The following is a 22,949-nucleotide window of genomic DNA, read 5'->3' on the forward strand; positions in this document are numbered from 1 at the left end:
AGAAGGGCTCTCATTCTCTCAGGTCTTTCTTCAGCTCTCGGTCTCTGTTTTTGTTTTGTTTTTTTCCTTCTACATACACGTTCATCCTTATCTCTTTTTATCTCCCCCTTCTTTTCTTTCTTTTTCTCCCTCATTCAAGAAGTGCTCTCATTCTCTCAAGTCTCTCTCTAGCTCTCGCTCTTTGTTTTTTTTTTTTTTTAACTTGATTCCAAAACAGCCATTGTGTTTGTGAAGAGGGTAGGTGGGAGAGGACATTTGTGTAAAAATGTCATAAGTCCACTTTTCTCCCCACAATTTTCTTCCCGATTTGGGAGGAAGAAAATTGTGGGCCCGGGAGAGAAAATTTTCTCCCGGGTTTTCTTTCCTCAATGTTTCCCTTCGGTTGCCAAACAATGGAAAACACTATTTTCCACCTTATTTTCCTCCCTTAATTTTCCATCCTCCCTAAAATCACTCCAACCAAACACAGTGTAAAAGTTTTGTTTGCTGGCCTCTTTTTATAAGTTCTATATAAGGTTAGCTACGGATTGTGTGAAGGCATCCAATAGAGAAGTGTTGTATCCAAGAATAAGTAGTGAGATAGCATATTAGTGCAAGTGGAATAGCAAGAGAAATAGTGAGAGTGGTGTGTAATGTATTAAGCATCTTTTATTTTATGGATAAAATATTCTATTTGATTGTGGCAAAATTTATCACAAAGTATTTGACAAGAGACTTTCTTTTGACAAAACTTTCGCACAAATCTTTGTACTCTTTACTTTTCTGTGCATTACTGGAGTACTTTTATTCCTTTCAACTTTTGACTAATCCTATATGGTTTGATGTAAAATGCTAGCTAGCATGGAAGATAGACCTCACTAATATAACGCACAAAGAACTCAAAGGACCATGTTAAGCATATGAAATAATGATCTGAATCTTGTTAAATCCAAGTCTTGTTGATCACTAAAAGCCCATAATTACATGCTGGACACAATAACACTCTTGATCTTGTTGTTCTCCTACATTAGTGATCTAATTTTTAGGAGTTGCACACGCTTCCCATTCATCAACATTGTTGACATGATGGGTGGAAATTTAGAAAATAGTGTGATACATGATTGTGGATACTATGTGTTGTGATTAATCAGTTTAAGAAAGATTAAAGAAGAGAAAAACATCAAAAAGATTTTACGTGGTTCGGCATCATGGCTACGTTCATAAAACCAAGCGACTATATCAATTCACTATATGAGAAATTCAGCAAATACAAACTACTAATAGAAATCATTGGGGCTAGGGACAAAATTGCGTGAAATCTGGTATCATAAAGGAATTGCCCTTGAGATCAAAACTCACCGTCTATGGCTGTGACCTATGTTGCTTTTAGGGCAAATTCTTTTTGTTTAGCCTCCAAATGATAAAATTTGCTACTTTTATTATGTTCTGTTCTTTATAATCTCCAAAGTAGAAGTCAGAATAAGATCTTTTAACTCTGGACATTTCCTAGTATGCAATTTTCTAAATTATGCCTTTGTTTGGTGATTTTTCATATTTTGGCCTAATTTTGTGCTTAAAATGAATTAGAAATTTTCTAGGATTCCATAAGGCCCCTCACCACCCTAGGATTTCATCACTATATATTGGAGGTTGTAGCCCTTTGCGCATTCATATTATGGAATAATAAAATTTCAAAGAGGTTTTCTTCTTTTCTTAGGTGCTCTTTCCTGTAGCTTTCTGCTTGCATCACTGTGTGTGTTGTTGGCTTCTTCATCTACTCAACTTTGTAAATGAAAAAAAATTATTTTGTCAATAATCATTTATAAAGATGTAAACAATAGCATCATGTAATAAGTCTTTCTCACAGTTTCTTTATTCTACTAATTTAAATTTATTCTGTTACCACTCTTTTAGCATCTTATTCTACTAATCTCATGTCTGGGTTCGTATTTTGTTATGAAATGACTGTTTTATTGGATTCCTCCCTCTCTGACATGGACCATTTAGATCCTTTAACCAGTTGATCTTCTTCCCTAATTCTTCAGTGGGGGAAGAGGTTTGATTCTTCCATGTATCCGGGCAAAGCTTGTTCAAGGTTGCCAAAAGTGGTGTAAAGTATTAATCTTATTTATTACTGACTATTTTTTATCAAATACTGTGATTTAGCAACTATTTATTTGATTCTGCTTGGTGAAAAGCAGCCATTTTGACAAATGGTCCTCTGTAGCAATAGTTGTGATAGCTGCAGCAGAGCTAAATCCTGAAAGTTTTGAGTGGAGGATAGGGAGTAAATTTTTATAGTCTCAATTGTTTGGAGGTGAATGTGGTAGATCTTGTTAAAAAAACATAGTGCCTCAATTGTTTGGAGGTATGGGGTCTCTCTGCCTCTGTGAAGTGCAACCTGGAACTGCAAGTCTTGGGGTGAGTGAAATTAAGTTGGTGAAGTTGTTGAAGAAAATGAAGAGTACTAGAGCAACCTTGATGGGACCATCTCTATTATTTTTGGAGGAGTTTTGGCCAAGAATTCTCACCTACAAACGATTTTCTATTATTCTCAGAGGTGGTATCTGTTTGTACCCAAACATGTGTAAAATATTCAAGGAAATCATTTTCTAGAGCAGGGGATGCAAAAAGAATTTTCATTTACTTACAAAAAGCACAGATGAGATAAGAATATTTTTGCAGAATGTAAATGAATAGGATGACTCGAATAGTAACTTCGTCCGACATAGAATCTAAAGGTGCCTAGATTTGGAATTACAGTTGTTTGCACTTTTGGAATTTTTCACCCACCAAGATTAGTTTCAAGCCTCTATCTTGTTCTGAAAGGTTCCTGGCATAATCAGGCTTCTAACAAAGTTGTGGACTTCAACTATGAAGTGCAACATTCTTTCCTATATATAAAATGCCATTTTAAGTAATAGATCAAGAGTTTTAACTTTTCTAGGAAACATGCCTAGGTTTGTAAACTTGGAACGGCTTATTTGCATATGTAACCTGTTATGTTAGTCATGCATTACTTTTACAATTCACTAAGGAAGGCATCAGTTAGTACTTAGTAAGCTCTGTTACTTGTAACAGGGTCCTTTATTTATTGAAGAGCACCTTCTTCCATACAATTTGGACCACTTCCGTATGGTTTAAAGATGTAGTTTATATTTAGACAGAGCTGTAAAGAATACGTTACATATTTACAACAACAGAAAAATTACTTTAATGCTTTATATCCATAACATCTGCACCCAGATACATACCAGAAAGCAATGGAAAATGAAAACTTTACAAACATTAAACATATATGACCTCGTCTTTAAGCATGAAATCAAAGAAATGAACAGATATTTAATTAGTACATGAAGATAATGATCTGTATGAATCATATTTGAGAAATAAAGGAAAAAGGACTGAGGGAAAGGGAAGTTGAAAATGTGGTACTCAGCAATAGAGTTCAGGGTAGGTAAGTAGTGATTTCAACAAGCTGCTCAGCAAATAAAAATTATGCATCTTAATTACAAATGTTTGACTCTATCTCTCTCACATTCCTAAAAATCATTAAACCCAAACTCTTACATAGGATAAGACCTCTTTAATGTTCTACTCTCTAATGTGGGATTCTCTAGAATATCAGGCAATTTATAACAGACTACACAGATTTCCTTCAACCTGTTGCTCCTGTATCTGTCCCAGTTCACTTCCAGAGGTTCTGAGATACATTGCTCGTCCTCAGCTGGATGAAAATAAGGTTGCAGACTTGATTTGGTTCTATCATCATGCAAGTCCAATGTGCTCCACTATTGTGATTCTCCTTTTATCTCCTTCATAGTATCTGCACTTTGATTAGTAAAAGGCAGTTTCCTAAGAAGATTGCACTTGATCACATCAACCTGCTCAAGACATGGCCATGTCTGTTCGTGTCTGCAAAGAGTTCTTAATTTGGGAAGATTCTTCAATTCCAATATCCGTAGGCTTGGAGCAACAGGATCTGGATACATTTTCTGCCTTGAATGATAACTAAAGAGCTCATCTAACTTGTCACAGAAGCTTACCTTGATTACTTCTAGGTTTGGCAGAGTGAGAATGAAGTGACCACAATAGATAAGATATTTCATCTGGGAACATCGAGTCACTTCTATTAATTTTAGTTTCTGAAATCTCAGCCCAAGATGGCCAACTAGTTCTGAAATGCTTTCTTGGTAGGTCATATCTTGCAAATGAAGCTCCTCTAAATTTGGTAATAGGTCAGAGTGAGCAGCGCATCCTCCTCCAGGTCGTAAACTGCTGTTAGAACTTGCAATAGTAAGTGATTTTATACAAACAAAGCACCCAACACTATTAATGACCAAGTCTTCAAGCATCTCATTCAATCCCAAGCAATTTTTCAAGACCAGAGAGCTTGCATTACCCAACAACCACCCGATCCATTCTCCAGAGAGATTTAGACCACTGATAGTCACCCTCCTTTTGTCATGTCTAGTTGGTAAGCAGTTTGCTGTTGGGCCAATGAAAAATTGAAATCTTCTCAATTTATTTATCCAGGTAACATTTTCAGAATTGAGACATGGAATCCTATCCAATCTGACGGATAAGACGAGTAATCGCTCAAGGCATCCGAGCTCTTCAAAAGATGTTTGTTCCTCTTCCACCTCTCCCTTCACACTCAAATGGTAAGCACTGAGAGTCATATCCAGAACCTCTAAACAAGACAACCCGGATATTATTCCAGCTTGAATGGTTTTTAGGTAGTGAGTGCGAGATAAATCTAACTGCCTTAAGTTGTTCAAGTTTTCCATCCCTCTTGGTAATTCTCTAATTCGGGTAGCACAGAGATCAAGCACTTGAAGCCTATTAAGCTCTCCAAGTGAGGGTAATTGTTCAAGATAGAAGTAATCCCTTAAAAGAAGAGCACGGAGGTCACCGAGTTGAAGTACAGAACTCGGCAAAGACTGGATGCGGGATCCACTAATATTCAGGACTCTGAGAGCTTCAAATCCTAGCAGAAAACTTTCAGGAACTGTGTCAAGGGGAAGATTACCTTGCAGTAGCAAAGTTGAGGCCTCTGAACACTGTATCACACGATCAGGTAGCCTTGTTATTTTGTTATCTATGAAAGAAACTCTTCGGAGAGAACTTGAAAACTCTCCAACTGAAATCTCACTCAAGCCAATCCCTGAACGAACAAGGGATTTACATCCTTCCTCAGATGACGATGCAATCCATATTGCAACATCACGAACAACGTCATGCATCTTCACAGTGCCGTCACGGGAACCATCTTCCAACAAACAAGAGTCCTTCAGATTTTCAATCAAAGCAATGCCTCTATTTACTGAATCCTCATAGTCTTGTTCATCTATCAAACCTTCTGCTACCCAGTATCGTACTAGTTCATTTATTTCAATTGAGAAGTCCTCCGGAAACAAAGCACAATATAAAAAACAAGGTTTTATGTTATTACCTTCTAATGAGTCGTAACTCCACTTCAAAGGCATGTATAGCTTAACCTCAACGCCTCCCATACAAGGCACTGACCTGCGCAACTCATTTAACGCATGCTTCCACAGCTTGATCATTTTCTTACCCCTCATAGCAGTTCCCATGGTGATAATGGCCAAAGGCAATCCACTACATTCTCTAACAATTTCTTCTGCAAATGGTCTAACTTGTTCCAAACCAACCACATCCCCTGCAATTTGACTGAACAGTTGCCAAGCTTCTTCATAATTTAAAACTTCCATTTTAACTTCAACATTTGTCATCATTTCCCTACAAACTTCCATAAATCGAGATGTTAATATGATCTTACAACCTTTATGAACTTCAGGCTGCGGTACTCCCAAAATGTCCAAATCAATTTTCTCCCAAACATCATCCAGAATAAGAAGAAACTTTTCCTCCTTCTGTAGTCTTTGATAAAGTCGAGTAGCCATTCCCTGCAAGGTTTCTTCCACTTTTGCTTCCAAATTCTTGGAAACTGTAACCCAAATGACAATGCCAAGAGACTTCACTGAAGCACTCTTTAGCTCATTGTTCAAGTTCTTTACCAGAGTAGTCTTGCCTATTCCTCCCATCCCCCAAATACCAATCCTCCGAACTTCATCTACATACAATTGACTCATAGTTTTTTCTAAAGATTTTGATGCAGTTGTTTGAGCCTGAATTGAAGGTCCAGGATTGTGTTCCACTGCTCTGGGCCTTTTACTTGGATAAAACACGCCAGAATTGAAACTTGAATCTTTAAGAAGCCTTTCTATCTCTGGGAGTATTTCTGCCACTTCTCTGCTTACTCTATACCGCTTACGACAATTAAAGGAACACCCAGAAAGCTTTCTGCTGTTGACCATCCCTGCTTCAATTGGTTTGACTTTTAGCTGAAGCTCATCGACCTCCCTAAGCCACTCTATAACATTAGATCTTATTACTTTTCCTTCTTTCTCAGCTAATTCTGTTTGATCTTTGACATCATCTCTAAGAACAATAAGACTTCTCATCTCCTTATCAAAAACATCAAGTTCTGATTGGAGTTTGACTGTGCTCTTGATCATAGAATAGAGAGAGCCACAGAAAAGCCGACCAGTTGCTGCCACTGCTGAACCAACAATAGAAGCCACCACTTCCATGCCAGCTATAGTGATATGTGAGATGCCAGAAGCTTCCAAAGTTCACAGCCAAAGTGCTGCGGTAGAATGCAAGCTTTCAGAGCCTCTATGGCAGAATGATCCAAAGAACCCAGGTAAAAATTTAGTTCAGTCTGTAAGAAATAAGAATTAGCCAAAGAGCTGTCTTCCTTGAATTTGACTTTTCATTATCAGTCTATAAGAATTAGCATTCTACTGGGTCAGGTATTACCTTAGCAATTTTTTATTTTTTAATTTTTTTTTCCTTTAAAATTGAGAAGACTACCACTATAATAAGACTCCCACACTGTTGAAAATTCCCTAGGCTCTCACATGTATTATTAGTCCACTAATAACCCCATAAATTCAATCATTTCTGTCCAAAAAAAAAAAAAAAAATTTAAAAAACCATAAATATTATTCAGCAGACATAATTGACAAAAAAAAAAAAATGTAGTTGACAGATTCTCTCCCTAGTCCTTACTTGGCATCTTCTCTGGTTAGTGTTTCAATAGCGTGTTGGAAGGCATTCTCTATCATCTTCAAACTTTTCGTTCTTTTGAATTTTCTCACATAAAAAGGGCAGGCAATAGGCCTGCCCATCTTTTAGCTCAACATGCTATGTCTGTTTTTGATTTTGAGGCATGGGTTAAGGAAACCCCCATCCTTTTAGAAGCTGCCATTGCCTCTGATGTAGCTGCTTGCAGCACTTAATTTCTTTTTAATGTTATGCAGAAATATTCCCCATCGGAAAAAAATATTAGCGGTTACCTTATTATTCATCCATATTATTATGTCTTTGACCAAGACTTCAAGTGTTTGGGAAAAAAAAAATTCTGTTAAATGCAAATGACATATATTTCCCAATTACATGAATTAATTGTAAGTTTAATAAGCATGATTTGTGAAAATTATGGGCAGCTTGCTAATAATTTTAACCGATTTTACCTCAATCAAGGGATAAATTTTTTAAGATTCAATGTACAAGCATCATGGATAAGCGATGACAATAAATAAATCATGAGTTCCAACTAGTTCAACTAGTAAAGTTTCTGATGGTTGAATAAGAGATTTGAGATTCAGTTCCCGCCTACACTAAAAACTAATTGGTGTCTTAGTTTGAGCGGATACCATAAATTGAAACTCTCTAAAAAAATTATAACAATAAATAGACCACAACCTACATAGAGACTATATATATATGTGTGTGTGTGTATTATATTGATAAGAAGAGACTATATATATATATATATATATTAGTTGCACACCCACATGATGCATGCGAATATATAATTATATTGTAGCTATTATATAATATATAATTTGTTTTCCCAAAAAATTAAACAATTTCTAAGATTATTTTTCTTTTATCTATCTAAAAAAAAATACCATTATTATTTCATTATTTTGATTTGTTTGACTGATATAATTCACTTTTTAGGTGGTCCATATTTTTCTAAGTTATGTTATGGTGAATTATATTTTCCTATTTTTTTAATGTATAACTAAACTGTTTAAGTTTCAAATATATTATTCAAATTTCTCATTTTCTTAAAAAAGATTATCATGATAATAAAAATTTATCACAAAAAAACATTTGATATTACTCAAATAGTTGATAGACACATATATTGCATTTTGATATAAATTCAAATTCTCACTCCTAAAGTAACTAAGTATTATGTCAAACAAAAGTTATAAGAGAGAGAGAGAGAGAGAGAGAGAGAGAGAGAGAGAGAGAGAGGCCACTTGTGATGAAAAACTCAAAAAATACACCACCAAATTGTATCAACCCAAAATAGTGTTATATAAAAATAAAATGATTAATCATTGAATACTCATCAACCTAAAGAAGAATTCAAGAAAGAATAAATAAGAGAGAGAGAGAGAATAATCACTTTTTTTCGAAAGAGAGATAGAAAATAAGACGAGAAGAAGAGTAAAAATAAAAGATATAGGCATAACTCAAACGCCAAATTATCCAAGTCATGTTATATAATAGAATAACACTATATTCTTATACACAATCTTTATATGCAATAGGATAACATTTAACAATATGAAGGGAAAAAAAAAAAAAAAAGAAGAAGAAGAAGAAGAAGGTAATAACTTAAAAACAAAAAATTAAATTGCATTAACTCAAAATAGAGTTCTAAAGAACACATAAATTCATCAACTTAAAGTAGAGATACAAAAAATAAAAGATTCACACACAAAAATGTGTGTGAAAGAGAGAGAGAGGGAGAGTAATAACTTTTTTGTGTGGGAAAATATGTCTAGAATGGGAGAGAGAATAACAAATTTATAGTAATAGGATAGAGGTAAGAAGAACCAAAATAAAAGGGGGAGGAAAGGATAGAAGAAGAGTGACATTAAGGTTGTAGTGGAGAATTGAAAAGGTAAATGGGAGGGGGAAATATTTGAGGAAGTGTAACAGTAAAGCACAAAATTAATAAGAAGAAGAAGAGTCAAAAATAAAAGAGAAATGGTTGGAAATAGGTGGATGATGTGATTGCTGATATAGTTCAAAAATGCTATATATATATATATATAGCGGGCAAAAAGTAAGGTTGCTTACGTTAGGCACAAACTCACTGTTTATACCCACACAATTAATTTGTAAGAGGTGGGATGCTCAATCAACCTTAAATACCCTTAACAAGATGGAAAGATTTTTAATGGATGTGTTTGAATTGATTCTAAGTGTAAGTTAATAGTCACAGGTAAGAAGCAGCCTTTAAAGGCTTATATTGAGTTCCTCGGGTTTAGTCCAAGGTAGTGATTGCAAATAATTTTCAAGTCTCGAATAGTCCCTCCATTCCTTTGAGGGCTTCTTGGCTTTATATAATCAACCAAGATATATCTAAACCCTATATTTGGAAGGCCAGGATTGGATTTCCTTGATACTTGTCCCATCAAGGTTTTACTAAAAGGTTTCTAAACTAAGGTATGAGCTGGGTTGGCACTATTCATAAGTCATTTCCTCATTAATGTGGCCAGCTAAGTGCGTGTAGAGCATTAAATGCGGGGGTGACGGATACTTTATCCATCCTCCTTCCTTACTTCCCAGCTTGGTGACAAATCTTCCTCCTCACTCTCGGTTTGCACCTGTCAGCTTTCAGCCTTGGTTCTTGATTTCCTGAGGTCATGTGGGCATCCTCGACGTCCTCAGGTGTTGTAGTCTTTCTACAATTGCATATGGTCGCTTGTATTTTCCCGAGGACACTATTGGTGCTTTCCGAGGTTCGCACTCTTGGCATTGCCCTTAATCTATTGATCTATATCCCCGGATCCTCATCCCCTACAATATATATATATATATATATGAAGAGAAACCCAAAAGGAAAAAATGCACTAAGGCCTAGACCAAGAAACATAATTCACTATGAAAATAGTTGCAATATATAACAATTACAAAACCTCCAGTTACTATAATGTACTTGTAGCATCCACATCCTACTACCAAGAGACTACACTAGTTATTTCTTTTCACAATCTCCAAAATGCAAATCGCAACACCAACAACCAATCCAATCTTTGAGACACTCCAAAGTCACTCGAAGATTTGTTTCAAGGTCCCTGTAGTTTCTAGCAATCCAAAACACTTAGGTTGCACTCCGTTTTTAGATGGTGATCTCCTCTTAATGATATGTAAGTTTGGAAAGGGTGAAGATATATGAGGCTATAAGTGTCAACACTGAATTTCACTTCGGGCTAAACTTGCACTTCCTTTGGAGTATTGATGAAACATTTGTATAATGCGTGACTTGTGTATGTCACTAGGAGTGATGTGTGTGGATGAGTGTAGCTTTCTGTCATTTTCTTCATTTTAGAGAGTCACCACCAACCATATGAGTTTTATTTTTTTTAAATGCCTGATTGGTGACTAATTAATGGAATGTCTAATTAATTCTATTTCATAATTTAATTAAAAAAAAAAAAAAAAAACTCTTAGGGCTCTTAAGCTGAAATAGAAAATAATGGAATGTCTTGAACCAAAAGACATGAAGTTCATGAACTCGAAAGCTCAATTACATATGGGGAAGGTGTTAGGTGTTTCACAACACGCATATTTCAATGGTACCTTGTTTTGGAAACATTCATAAAACACAATATTTGAATGGTAACTTAAATATTTAGCAATTGATTTTTCGGAAAAATTTTAATATGCAACTTAATTCAATCACATATTTGTTGGAAAATTAAATTTCATTTTGGATTAAATATGACTAATCTCACTCTATAGCATAGCACAACAAGCTCAATTTAACAATTTACTCTCTCAAAGCATTTTCCTCATGCAAAAAGACGGGGAGCACATAATGGTCAAATTCTTGATTTTTGGAAATTTTATTTATTTTGGTGAGATTTGGGGTTGGAAACATGATTTCTATGATTTTGGGGGATTTGTGTTATTTTTGAAAGTTTAGGAGTTTTCAAAAGTTATAAGGATGTTTTGTGATTTTTGAAAATTCAAGGGTATTTTGTGCCATTTTTGAAAAATTGAGTCAACAGTTAATTTTGTAAAAACTTTTGGGTCAAAATGTAATTTTGGGAAACATTTTAGCGTTCATGGGTAGTATTGAAAAATCAGATAATCAAAGTTTAATTTTTAAAATTGGAGGGTCTAACTACAATTTTTAAAAATTGAAGGATTAATGTTTAATTCAAAAATGTTGGGTCAAAACGTAATTATTGAGGAAATTTATGGGCTAGTGAGTTCTTTTAGTTTGTGAAATAATTTGATTTTGGGTTTGGAATTAGGTTTTATTTTATGAATTTATTTTTGGGTTTGAAGTGGGCCTATTGCATATTACTATTCAAATGGGTCAGTTAAAATTGATTTTTGGGTTTAGATGTGAAGAGAATCACTCAACGCAACTATGATCTATAGGACCCAACCTTTTTTATAGAGTATATGATTTGATGGAAAAAAAAAAAAGGAGGAGAGATTTTATTCAATAAAGAACTTTTTGTTCTCTTTTTCTCGCTTTTACGTTAACATTGATCACCAAGAAACACAATGAATCTGTCAAACAAGGGGCCAAGGTCCATTAGTTAGCCAAACCGAGTAAATACCACACACACTAGAGAGACACTTTACCATGAATGATAAATTTTGTTAACAAGAAAAAAACTAATACTGCAAAATCAAGAACTAAGAGACATATCATCTGGCAAATCCAGGACTGGAGCAAAGCTAGCATTCCGGAGCCTTCACAAACTGCCTAGAATTTTGTTCTGAACGGCGTTTTTTTAATTGTTTCTGCAGCAAGACATTCTGCCTCACACATCAACCATAACACCTTGCACCAGCTTATCTTCAATACAAATCTTCTCTCCGTGCTCTCTTGCATTCCTTTCAGATCATATATGATATAGATGACTCCAACCATGAAAGCCAATTAAGTTGTGTCTGAAACACTGGAACTTGCTTGTCAACCACATATATCAAATTCTTAGCCCAATACATCATAAATAAAATTACTGTGTACAGTAATGTATAGCAAATATCTGCAGTAGTTTTAGGATGGATTATAGCTGCCATTTTACCAGTTACTACCTAGACGCTAGACCTTACAAATTGATTTTGTTAACTTCTATAAAGAAAATGCTTGCACAAAGAATAACAAAAAAAAAATCAACTTTGAAAGTTTCCTGTGTAAACCACCCCACTTTCCAATTGAATAACTCTTTGCTCATAGCACCAAATGATACAAATCTGGTACCTTTAGAAACTTTGTTGCACAAGCTTTCCAACGGTACCAAGAACACTGAAAATGGAGTTTGGGAAGGCCTCCAACCAAAGGTTAATCATGCCATTGTTTCCAAGTTTGGAAAAATTAGGCCTTATTTCCAATTTGATTAAATCCAATTAAGTAGTATGAGTCAGATTTAATTAATGGATCTTTGAATCAGTGGTGTCACATTCACTGCTTCCTCCTATTGCCTTTGTGTATTTGTCGCATTGATGATCCTAGTTCAAAATATGATGCTCAAAATGCCAAGCCCAACTCTATATTTGTTGACAGAAGATGGTGCAGACCAGGCATATGACCTGAATCAGAATTCAATTATATAAATAGTAAATATGAAATGAATTCAAAGGACTAATAAAAAATACAACCTAGTTGTAGTCCATTTAAAAATCAGGATTAGTTTTTAAAGTTAATTATTTTAATTGGACTTGGATCTTAGTTAATTGGGTTCAATCTACCTATTTCCAACATTGATCACACTATAAATAAATCTTAATTGGGTTTGATTTGGCCGGTTCTGATCTTCGGCCAGACCCATTGACTACTACCAAACTTTTGCTACAAGATGTGTAAATTGTAAATTGCAATAGTCACAATGAAATTATGGTGGGAAAAATCAAAGCAAGTCAGGTTGGGCCTAAGCAGAAAATTTTTAGGTTGGAAGCACCTATCTTAATCCCACCTAATTTACAATTACCATCTGTATATACAGACCCGATTATCAGCCCCAGTCAAATGTAGATATGCTGTCTTAATTTGTTTCCATTACATGTGACTCAAAGACTCCATCGTTCTATTCTAACTTTTTTTCAGTAATAGCATTCTCAACAACAAAAAATAAATAAATAAAATTCAGTAATAGCATATTCTAATATGTCCATGTGGACTAGTTACAATTAGACTATTGCATATAATGGGTAATGATTTTCTCAAATAACTTATTTCATATCATCCATATAAATCACTTTTCACGTTTTAAATGTGGGCATCGCATTTTTGCGTTTTAAAATGTGTACATTTGACATATAATTGTGGACGTATGTGATAAAAGGAGTGTGAACAAATATTTAACAAATACATGTATAGTATGACACTATCGCACTGGTTGTAATTTTGTAAACTTCTATTTTGGGATAAAAATGTTAGATTTGAGAATAGGACGTTACAAATTCGATCTGTATATACAAAGTCTAAGAATTTCATGAGGTAGTGTTAGTGTGACTCTTTGATTGTTTTTGAAGCTTTGAACGGGGCTTGTGAACCTCTCGTGGTCATAAGCTATATCATTGACGGAAGTAGACATAGGATGAAGGATTTTAGAGGTTATCATTGACAGAAGTAGACATAGGATGAGGGATTTTAGAGGCTAAAAAGTATACATGTTAGAAGACAAGGCAATCGTCTAGCACATCTCTTGACACAATATGTCAAGAATATTGATGATTATATAACTTGGATAGGCAAAAATTCCACTATCATTAAATCAGTTCTAATTCAAGATGTAACGTTTTTACCTCATCTTTAATAAAGTGAGAGGTGATATGTCTACAACAATTTTACAACATTTTTACAACAAATCACAGGTGGTTAGTTGTTATTGATTCAAATTTGAAACTAACAATAAGATTACTTTTTTGCCCCAATAATAATAACAAGTAACAATCTGCCACTTAGAATTTGTTGTAAAAATGTTGTAGACATATCATTTCTCTAATAAAGTTATGATATTCTTATCAAAAAAAAAAAAAAAAAAAAGTCTAAGGAATTCATTATCACTGTATCAAATACTAGATAAAACCACCCCGCTTTCCACGCTAATTATATAATTAAGGTCTGCAACCTAAAAATAAGATAGCTTTTAGCAACAAAGAAAAAAAAAGATTTAGTATCATAATCATACCATTAAATTGCTTTGTTTTTGTGGTAATCAATTATTGACTGACAGTAACTTCCAACTAATACATGCTCTTGTTCGCTTGTTGTCCAATAGGTAAAAAATTAACAATAATTTAGAAAGAAAAAAATAGTCTTTTGTTAATGTCAAATCTATATATTACTAAAAGCTGAAGCGTAGCGTTTAATGCTGCTGCTCTCACGTTGCGCCACATCAGCTACCACGTCTTTTTTTTTTTTTTTTCTTTTTAAAATATAATTTTCCTATAATTTTAAAATAATTTTTACAATTTTCAGCCCTATAAATGCAGCCCACTATTTATTTATTTACTTCTACTACTTATTTACACTTCTTCAATCTTTCTCTCTCCCTTACCATTTCATCTCCCCACTACTTCTTCAATCTTTCTCCCTCATTTACCTTTTCATCTCCCCACTACCCTCTACATTAATATCATTCTTCCTCTTCCTTCATCTTCCTTTATTTTTGTCTCTTCTTATTCACACATTCTTACTATAAATTTGTCACTATCTCTTCTATTCTATGCATAGTTTTCCCTCACAAAAAAAAAGGTTCCCTCTCTCTCTCTCTCTCTCATCTCTCTCTCTCTCCTCTCTCTCTCTCTCTCTCTCTCAATTTTTTGGTGAATTTTTTATTTTTCTTGCATCTCTACTTTAGGTTGATAATTTTTATATTCTTTAAACTCTATTTTGGGTTAATGCAATTTAGTTTAGTTTTTTAAATTGTGATTTAGTTTAGTTTTTTAAATTGTTGTTGTTGTTGTTTTTTTTTATTTTTATTTTTTTATTCTCTTGAATGTTAAATGTTATCCTATTGCGTTCTAAAGAATTAAATATAGCATATAAAAATATAATATTATTCTATTATATAGCATGATTTGGATAATTTGGTATTTATTCTGTTACATAGCATGATTTTTTATAGTGCTCAATTTAGATGTTAAACTATGAGACTTTACTAATTTTTGTTTATTTTCTAATCATTTGTGGTGGACAAAGTACTCTTAATAGTTGTACTAGAAGTACTTTATAATGTCATTATTTAAAGAAAAGTAAGTTAGCCAAACGAAAGAAAAGCAAAGGTTAGCCAAACAAAAATAATCGGATAGGTGACAAATTTTAACTTTTGCAATTTTATTTTAATTATTATTATTTTATTACAATGCATGTATAGAAATTTAATTCTTAGATTTTGCTAATAATTGTTTATTTGATAATATGTTTTGAGCGGCCGAAATTATAATTTCTACAAAGAAAATAACCTTAATAGATTATCAAAAACAAAATTTTATCCTAATATTGGTTGAATTAATCATTTTTAAGTTTTATTAATTTTTTTTAGTTTATGTTTTTTTGGTGTATTGGATTGATCATATATTACATTTATGATTGTTCTTATAATAAATAAAAATATAATTATGAAATACATTACTCATTATTAGATTAGTTTAAATTGTAAATTTTTTTTAATAAAATCACCATAAAAATAATTATCACGCGCAACGCGCGGGTTCGCGGCTAGTTTATTCTTAAAAGTTAAGATGCTCGAACACTCAAAATCTCAGTATGTTAATGTCAAGTGGGGATATGTTGAGAACATTCCTATATGTGAGTTCTCAATGTACGACCATAGGTTCCTTATTAAAGCATTCTCATTCGGTGCTTCAAAAGCCAAAAAAAAAAAACAAATTAGAGAACCAAATACACAAAACCACCCCCACATGCTTATAAAAAGGTCCCATTATTGCAACATTTTTTTTAGTAAAATAATTTTTTTTAAACTAAAAATTGATAATTTATGTCACAAGAAGATTATTATCATTTGAAGACAGGAATAAAGGTTACAAAAATTAAATATGCTAAATTATTAATCTTGTGTCGTGGACCTAATTTTGTATTGGTTACTTTCGAAAGAGTCCAAACCTCCACGTTAGACTAGCTAACAATTTATAACTCAAAAATTCATGACTGTTCCTTTTTTTATTTTTCAACATATAAATTTATACAAAATAGGCTTCAAAATAGATTGATAAAGATAAATACTAACTACTAATAATCTATCAATAAAACTAATATAATTAATTCCAATCCAAGCTAATTTATTTGATAAATAAAACATATCTCTACTAAAATTTATCCAATACTAATTCAAATAAAGTAGGCAATGTAACATTTTGCTTCTAAAAACTAAGAAAAATGATTTTTAAATTAAGGAAAATATTATAATATACAAGTTAAATATATATATATATATATATATATTGTTGAATTAATATTCAAATATTATAAAAATTCCACTCAAATTTTTCGTCTTAAGCCTTATCAAGCCAGTCTTGTGCAGGAGGAATATAATTTTTTTAACTAATTAATTATATTATATTTACCGTGTCGTACCCTAATTTTTTCAAGTATCACGGTGTCATTGTATCTCATGTCTCTGTCGTTGTCCATGCTTTTTAGTTTAAAAGTGGCAAACATAAGCCAAAACCTTATTGTAGTTCCCTTCATTTATTTTATTTGTTAGGAAAAAAAAAATAAAAAAATTGGAAGTAGAGGTTCCTGTATTTTTACTCCAATGACCAATGCCTCAACCCACGCCAAAAACAAGAGATTAATAAGTCATTTTCCATGTAGAAGCCCCGTTGTGTCAAAGTGTTCAAAGTCTTTGTATGTTAAAAAAAACTTCATGTGGAGGCAAAGCCAAGAAACACCAACAACCCCCTCTCGTATATAATTTTCTTTTCTCATTTTTTTCGCTTTTCTCTTCTCTCTCTCTCTCTCTCTCTCTCTTTCTCAACTTCCCTCCTTCAAACTGAAGCCAAAACACAAACCCACAAAACAAAGACAGCCTCTTCTCTGTTCTCAGTCCAATGTCTCTTTCTCCTTAACAACCCTTCCTGCACACCCTCTAGCTAAAATAAATAGAGTCCCTAAATTTTTGACATCTCTAGCCCAAATACTAAGCAAGGTTAGGTAACAGATAGCTACCTTTAACACATATCAAATCCTTACTTCTACAGCATAACCATCACAATGGTGTTCTTGCAATTCAACTCATATCATCAGCTCTTCTTTCGTTGATTGCCAAAGGAAATAACAAGCCCGCCACCCTGACCAACAACTTTATACGTCGGGGTTTAAAAAAAAAAAAAAAAAAAAAACCGAAGTCCACATACACATACTGTCTTTCTTGGTTTTTTGTTTTGGACAAAATGCAGCTTTACATATCTCCAAGTTTGAGGCACATTACAGTGTTTCCGGCCAAAGGGTTTAAAGAATTTATGAAGGTGAAGGTTGGCTCAAGGCGGGTTTCGTATCGAATGCTTTTCTATTCGCTTCTGTTCTTTACATTTCTTCTCCGGTTTGTGTTTGTGTTGACAACAGTGGATACCATTGATGGAGAAACCAAATGCTCTACCATAGGTACGTACATTCTAAGCCATTAGCTCACTCGGTTTTGTCTAAGCTAGACACTTGCAGCATTGGTATCCTGGTCTTTGAAAAAAGTGTGACAAGAAATATAAGAGAAGCTAACCAAAATTCAAATTCCAATATTAGTATTAAAACAAAGACAAAGTTAGAACATATAAAGAAATTTTTTTAATATTATGGTGTACTATATATTATCCATCTTGGTCTGTTGTGTTATAGGAAGCTCAACCACAATATATATAGTATAAGATCTGTCCTTCTGTTGTGGTTTGCTTATCCATATGGTTTTTTTTTTTTGTTTTTTTTTATTTTTATTTTTTATAAATAATTTATTGGAAGGTTGGTTTATTGTTTATATGTTTATCACTAAAAGACATCATCATCTAAAGCATGAACAAGTCCCTAGGATTAATGCAGAAGGATGTTTATTCTGCCTAGAAGCTAGAACACCTCGTAACTGACATTTGAGGATATAAAATTTGATAATTTACCCATGAACTGGTATAAAAAAATTGGATGATAATCCATTTAGATTAATTATCTATTCAGACATCAGAGTACTTATTAAATTCCAGTTTAAAGTAAATTAATAATTACCTGATAAATTTGAAAGACTCAAGTGGGGAATTCAAATCTTGTAAATCTCAGTCTCTTGCGTTTTGCCGGGAGATCCATTTTACGTAGACAGACTTGGATATAACTGTGAATTATCTAGAATACCCCTATGAAAGTATGATTTAATTTGGTATTCAATAATTCAATGGTCCATTCTTAGTCATTTTGTCCATGACATAATTAATAGGTCCAATAACACAGAAACATGTGGTCGGTGAAATTGATTCACCCCAAAATAAAATAAAATAAAAGTTGTCGGTGATGATGATAAGGATAAATTTTTTTTTTTTTTTGGGGTGTTGAATATTAACAATATTATTATGTTTAATTTCTACACAGTTACTGATGTAATATTATGTTCTAATTGTATAGGATGCCTGGGAAAAAGATTAGGACCAGGTATTTTGGGAAGAAGGTTCGAATCAAATGTAATCTCTGGACCCTTATTTTTGTTGAAAACTGTTCAATTAGTGTTTTTTTTCTTTCCCGATTATATAATATTCATGCTAATTTGGATTATTAATTGAAAATAATTTTGGTATTTGAAAGGTCCCAGAAGTGATATACCAAGTACTAGAAGAGCCCATTGGCAAAGATGAATTAAAAGGAAGATCTGATGTTCCTCAATCTTTAGAAGATTTTATGGCTGAGATTAGAAAAGGGAAAACAGACGCAAAGACCTTTGCTTTCAAGCTTAGAGAAATGGTACTGATTTTTTTCATCCCTGTTACACCAGCTCTTTTACTAGTACTAAGAAATTAAATGCTATTCACCATTAAGAAGTGTAGGGGCCATTTGGCAGTGGAAACAAAACTGTTTTTTGTTCTTTCAATTTCACAAAATGTCAATTTCCTGTGTCTTCAAAATCACAAGCCTATTAATCATTACCAGTGGAATCAAAACCAAAAGTTCTCACAAAATTTATGATCATTTCTGAAAATAGTTTTCAAAGTTATACTATTCACTTTAATTTTCCACCAATTCAGTCCTTTATTTATGACAACACAGAACACATTCAAGTAATTGACTGTGACTAAGACAGGGTCTCAACTAAAGCTTTTACAAATATCAGGTTACTCTTCTTGAACAAAGAACCCGGACAGCCAAAATCCAGGAGTATTTATATCGCCATGTAGCATCAAGTAGCATACCAAAACAGCTCCACTGCCTAGCACTAAAGCTAGCCAATGAGCACTCCACCAATGCAGCTGCCCGCCTCCAGCTCCCTTCTGCTGAACTCGTCCCGGCCCTTGTTGACAACTCCTACTTCCACTTCGTCCTCGCTTCAGACAATGTGCTAGCTGCCGCTGTTGTTGCAAAATCACTTGTCCGAAACTCATTGAGGCCCCAGAAGGTTGTCCTACATATAATCACGGATAGAAAGACTTACTATCCCATGCAGGCATGGTTCTCACTACATCCTTTGTCTCCTGCCATAATTGAGGTCAAGGCATTGCACCATTTCGATTGGTTTACAAAAGGAAAGGTCCCTGTTTTGGAGGCAATGGAAAAAGATCAACGTGTGCGATCACAATTTAGAGGCGGGTCATCAGCCATTGTGGCAAATAATACTGAGAAGCCTGTTGTCATTGCAGCAAAGTTACAAGCACTGAGTCCTAAATACAATTCTGTGATGAATCACATTAGAATACATCTACCAGAGGTAAAAGGAAAAATAGTTAGCTATGGTTAAATTATCATTTTGAAAGTAGACTCATTGTTTATGAAAGCAAAATTGTCAATGCTTTTTTTCTTTTTTTCTTTTTTGCAGTTGTTCCCCAGCCTAAACAAGGTGGTCTTCCTGGATGACGACATTGTGATTCAAACAGATCTTTCGCCACTATGGGACATTGATATGAATGGAAAGGTCAATGGAGCAGTTGAAACTTGTACAGGAGAAGATAAGTTTGTAATGTCAAAGCGGCTGAAGAGCTATTTGAACTTCTCCCATCCTTTGATATCAAAGAATTTCAACCCCAATGAATGTGCATGGGCTTATGGCATGAACATTTTTGATCTAGAAGCATGGAGGAAGACCAACATAAGCCAGACATACCATTACTGGGTTGAACAGGTATATCTCCATCATACACTACCTTGGTTTAAGAAAAGAAAAATCTAAGTAAAGTGATGCTATTCAGTTTTCTAACTTTTTCTTTCAGTCCTTGTATTTGAAAATTCCAAACAGTTATATTATAAATCATCACTAACTTTGTTTTCCTCTATGCAGAACTTGAAATCAGACTTGAGTTTGTGGCAACTAGGGACATTACCTCCTGGACTAATTGCTTTCCATGGTCATGTCCAAGTTATCGACCCCTTTTGGCACATGCTGGGGTTGGGTTACCAGGACAATACAAGCTTTTCTGATGCTGAGAGTGCTGGTGTCATCCATTTTAATGGCAGAGCAAAGCCTTGGCTAGAGATAGCATTCCCAACACTCAGGCCATTGTGGGCTAAGTATATCAACTTTTCTGATAAATTCATCAAGAGCTGTCATATTAGGGCATCCTAGGTTGGATTTTGAGAAAAATATGCTGAGCATATTGATAAATGAATATCTTTCTGTATATGAAAAAGAAATGAGAGTTCTTTGCTGAAAGAATGATGATAACAGCAATAGCATCCTGTTTTTGTGAACTCTCATTTGTTGTTTGAAGCTCCCTTCTTACTCTTCCTATTTCTTTCTTATATTTCTGGTCTTCAAAGGTTTCAAATCATAATTTATTTATTCAAATTTCTTGAAATTTGTGTACATATATATATTTACACACGCAAAAGTATACATATGTCCAAGATGCAGGATAGCTCTTTTTGTCTGGCACTTCTGGACAGAGAAAGAAAGCCTCAATTGTTATTCACCCCCGCCCCCCCAAAAACAAAAAAACAAAAAAAAACAAAAAAGAGCAAATAAGAAAATGGGCTGCGAAATAAATTCATCGAAGATGTAATCATTTCTGCTCTCTCTAATTCAAGACAATCTCAGAGGCTAAATACACTGAGTCCCAAAACATGATCCCATCATTCTATATTCAAAATGCCAATCCAAGTTTTTGTCATATATCATATAACCAATTGAGCAACCAATATAGCACATACATTGACATATAAAAGTGGTCAGTAAAAGTACAACTGCGTTCATTCAGGCAATTCAACAAACACTAAAAGTTCTCAATTCCTGATCATAGATCAAAACAGAGTTATTTAGCTTACTTCTTTCCAGTTACATTAGAAACCAAACCCCTAAAAAACTTTGCAGACTTTGTAATGGGTGAATTGATTGCCATCAAATTATACAGAACATTCTCAACTTCGCCTATCGATGGCCGCGTCTTGAACCTCATAATCACTTTCAATTCTCCTTCTTCTTCAACAAGAATAGTCCATTTCTCACCACTCACAACCCCATCTCTCACACACTTGAAAACCACACCCTTTCTCTTACTCAAAACCCCTCTAACCTCCAACCCCATAAATGAATAAACCACTTCAAATGACCCCACAAACCCACTCAGCTCACTAAAGTTGCTTTCCTCCTCAAACACCCATTTTGGGTTGAAAATCACCACAGGCTTTGGATAAAAACTCTCGGTAACGGTTTTTATAAATGCCAATTGTAAAGCCTCTGGGGCCAAAAAGACTGCTACGTCAGCGGAGTTCAAAATGTTGGTATCAGCATCAGTAACTGAAGAGATGTCAATGTTTTCAATTTGGTTGGCTGAGTTCTGAGTTTGGAAGGCTTTAATTGCAGCTTCTGTTAAGGTAAGGTTAGGCCATAGGATTAACAACTTAACAGGAGAGCCTTTTCTTTTAATGGGTAGGTCTTGAAAGACATTGAAAGCTAGTTGGGATAGTGATGCAGACGAGTCATCAATGACCGGTATTTCAATCCGGAACCTGGGTTGCTTTAGTTTCTTGAGTTTACCAACTAGTTTGGGGTTGTTGAGGGGCTTCTCCAAGGTGGTTGAAAGGCAGGTTTTCGCTTGGAGTATGGCTTCTTCTTTTGAGGTGGGTGGGTAAGAGGAGGATAGTGAGGAGTAGATAGATATGGGTTTGTGGTGTAGAGTTGGAGGAAAGAATGAGACATGGGAATGGTGTTGGTGTATAAGGTTTTGGTGTGAATGAAATGGCAGAAACGTCAATGGAATTTTTGAGTGTGGAAATGGGGTTGATGGCTTTGCAGTTTTAATGGTTTGTAGATGCAGTTTGAGAAGATTGGAAGCCATTTTGAGGCTTGGAACTGAGTAAAGAAGGCTTGGTGGCTTGAAAAGAAACTAGCATTCAAAAGCTCTAATCTAGATAAGATTTCCTATCAGAGGATACTAGCCTCACAAGATTTGTTACATAGAAGTTGGTCCCGGTTAGTAACTGTCAACATCCTTTAGCCACTCCATCATTGTAAGATTTTTTGTCATTGTTGCAACCCCTTCTCCAAAAAATATTTAGGCTCCATGATAACGCCCTGTGCTAGGAGGTATTAGCTAACCAATGTGCATCCTAAATTCCTAATAGGCTAATATTTTTACATCTGCTCATCAAGGATTTTTTTTTTTTCTTTAGAAAGACCTGCTCGTCAGGTAGAAAGATTCTGATTCAGTATTTTCCACCATCGAGTTTCAGTGAACTTTTTACCCGA

The 22,949-nt window shown here is 34.2% G+C and overlaps 3 protein-coding genes across 3 annotated transcripts; 1 reads left to right on the plus strand and 2 right to left on the minus strand.

The window, feature by feature from the left end:
• Positions 1–3,303: 3,303 nt before the first annotated feature.
• LOC112027383 (disease resistance protein At4g27190) lies at positions 3,304–6,798 on the minus strand. Its single transcript, XM_024060059.2, has one exon. The coding sequence runs from the start codon at positions 6,594–6,596 to the stop codon at positions 3,771–3,773; it is 2,826 nt and encodes a 941-aa protein (XP_023915827.1). The 5' UTR covers positions 6,597–6,798; the 3' UTR covers positions 3,304–3,770.
• Positions 6,799–17,453: 10,655 nt separating this feature from the next.
• LOC112027387 (probable galacturonosyltransferase 12) lies at positions 17,454–20,953 on the plus strand. The gene is made up of 6 exons (XM_024060063.2): positions 17,454–17,689; positions 18,686–18,741; positions 18,863–19,018; positions 19,386–19,976; positions 20,085–20,387; positions 20,544–20,953. The coding sequence occupies exons 1-6, from the start codon at positions 17,479–17,481 to the stop codon at positions 20,826–20,828; spliced, it is 1,602 nt and encodes a 533-aa protein (XP_023915831.2). The 5' UTR covers positions 17,454–17,478; the 3' UTR covers positions 20,829–20,953.
• Positions 20,954–21,237: 284 nt separating this feature from the next.
• On the minus strand, positions 21,238–22,900 carry LOC112027388 (uncharacterized). Its single transcript, XM_024060064.2, has one exon. It carries the CDS (start codon positions 22,537–22,539, stop codon positions 21,523–21,525), a length of 1,017 nt encoding a protein of 338 aa, XP_023915832.1. The 5' UTR covers positions 22,540–22,900; the 3' UTR covers positions 21,238–21,522.
• Between the last annotated feature and the right edge of the window lie 49 nt (positions 22,901–22,949).

This window comes from Quercus suber, unplaced genomic scaffold (assembly GCF_002906115.3).
Source record: "Quercus suber isolate HL8 unplaced genomic scaffold, Cork oak 2.0 scaffold_165, whole genome shotgun sequence".
Classification (NCBI taxonomy): Eukaryota; Viridiplantae; Streptophyta; class Magnoliopsida; order Fagales; family Fagaceae; genus Quercus; species Quercus suber.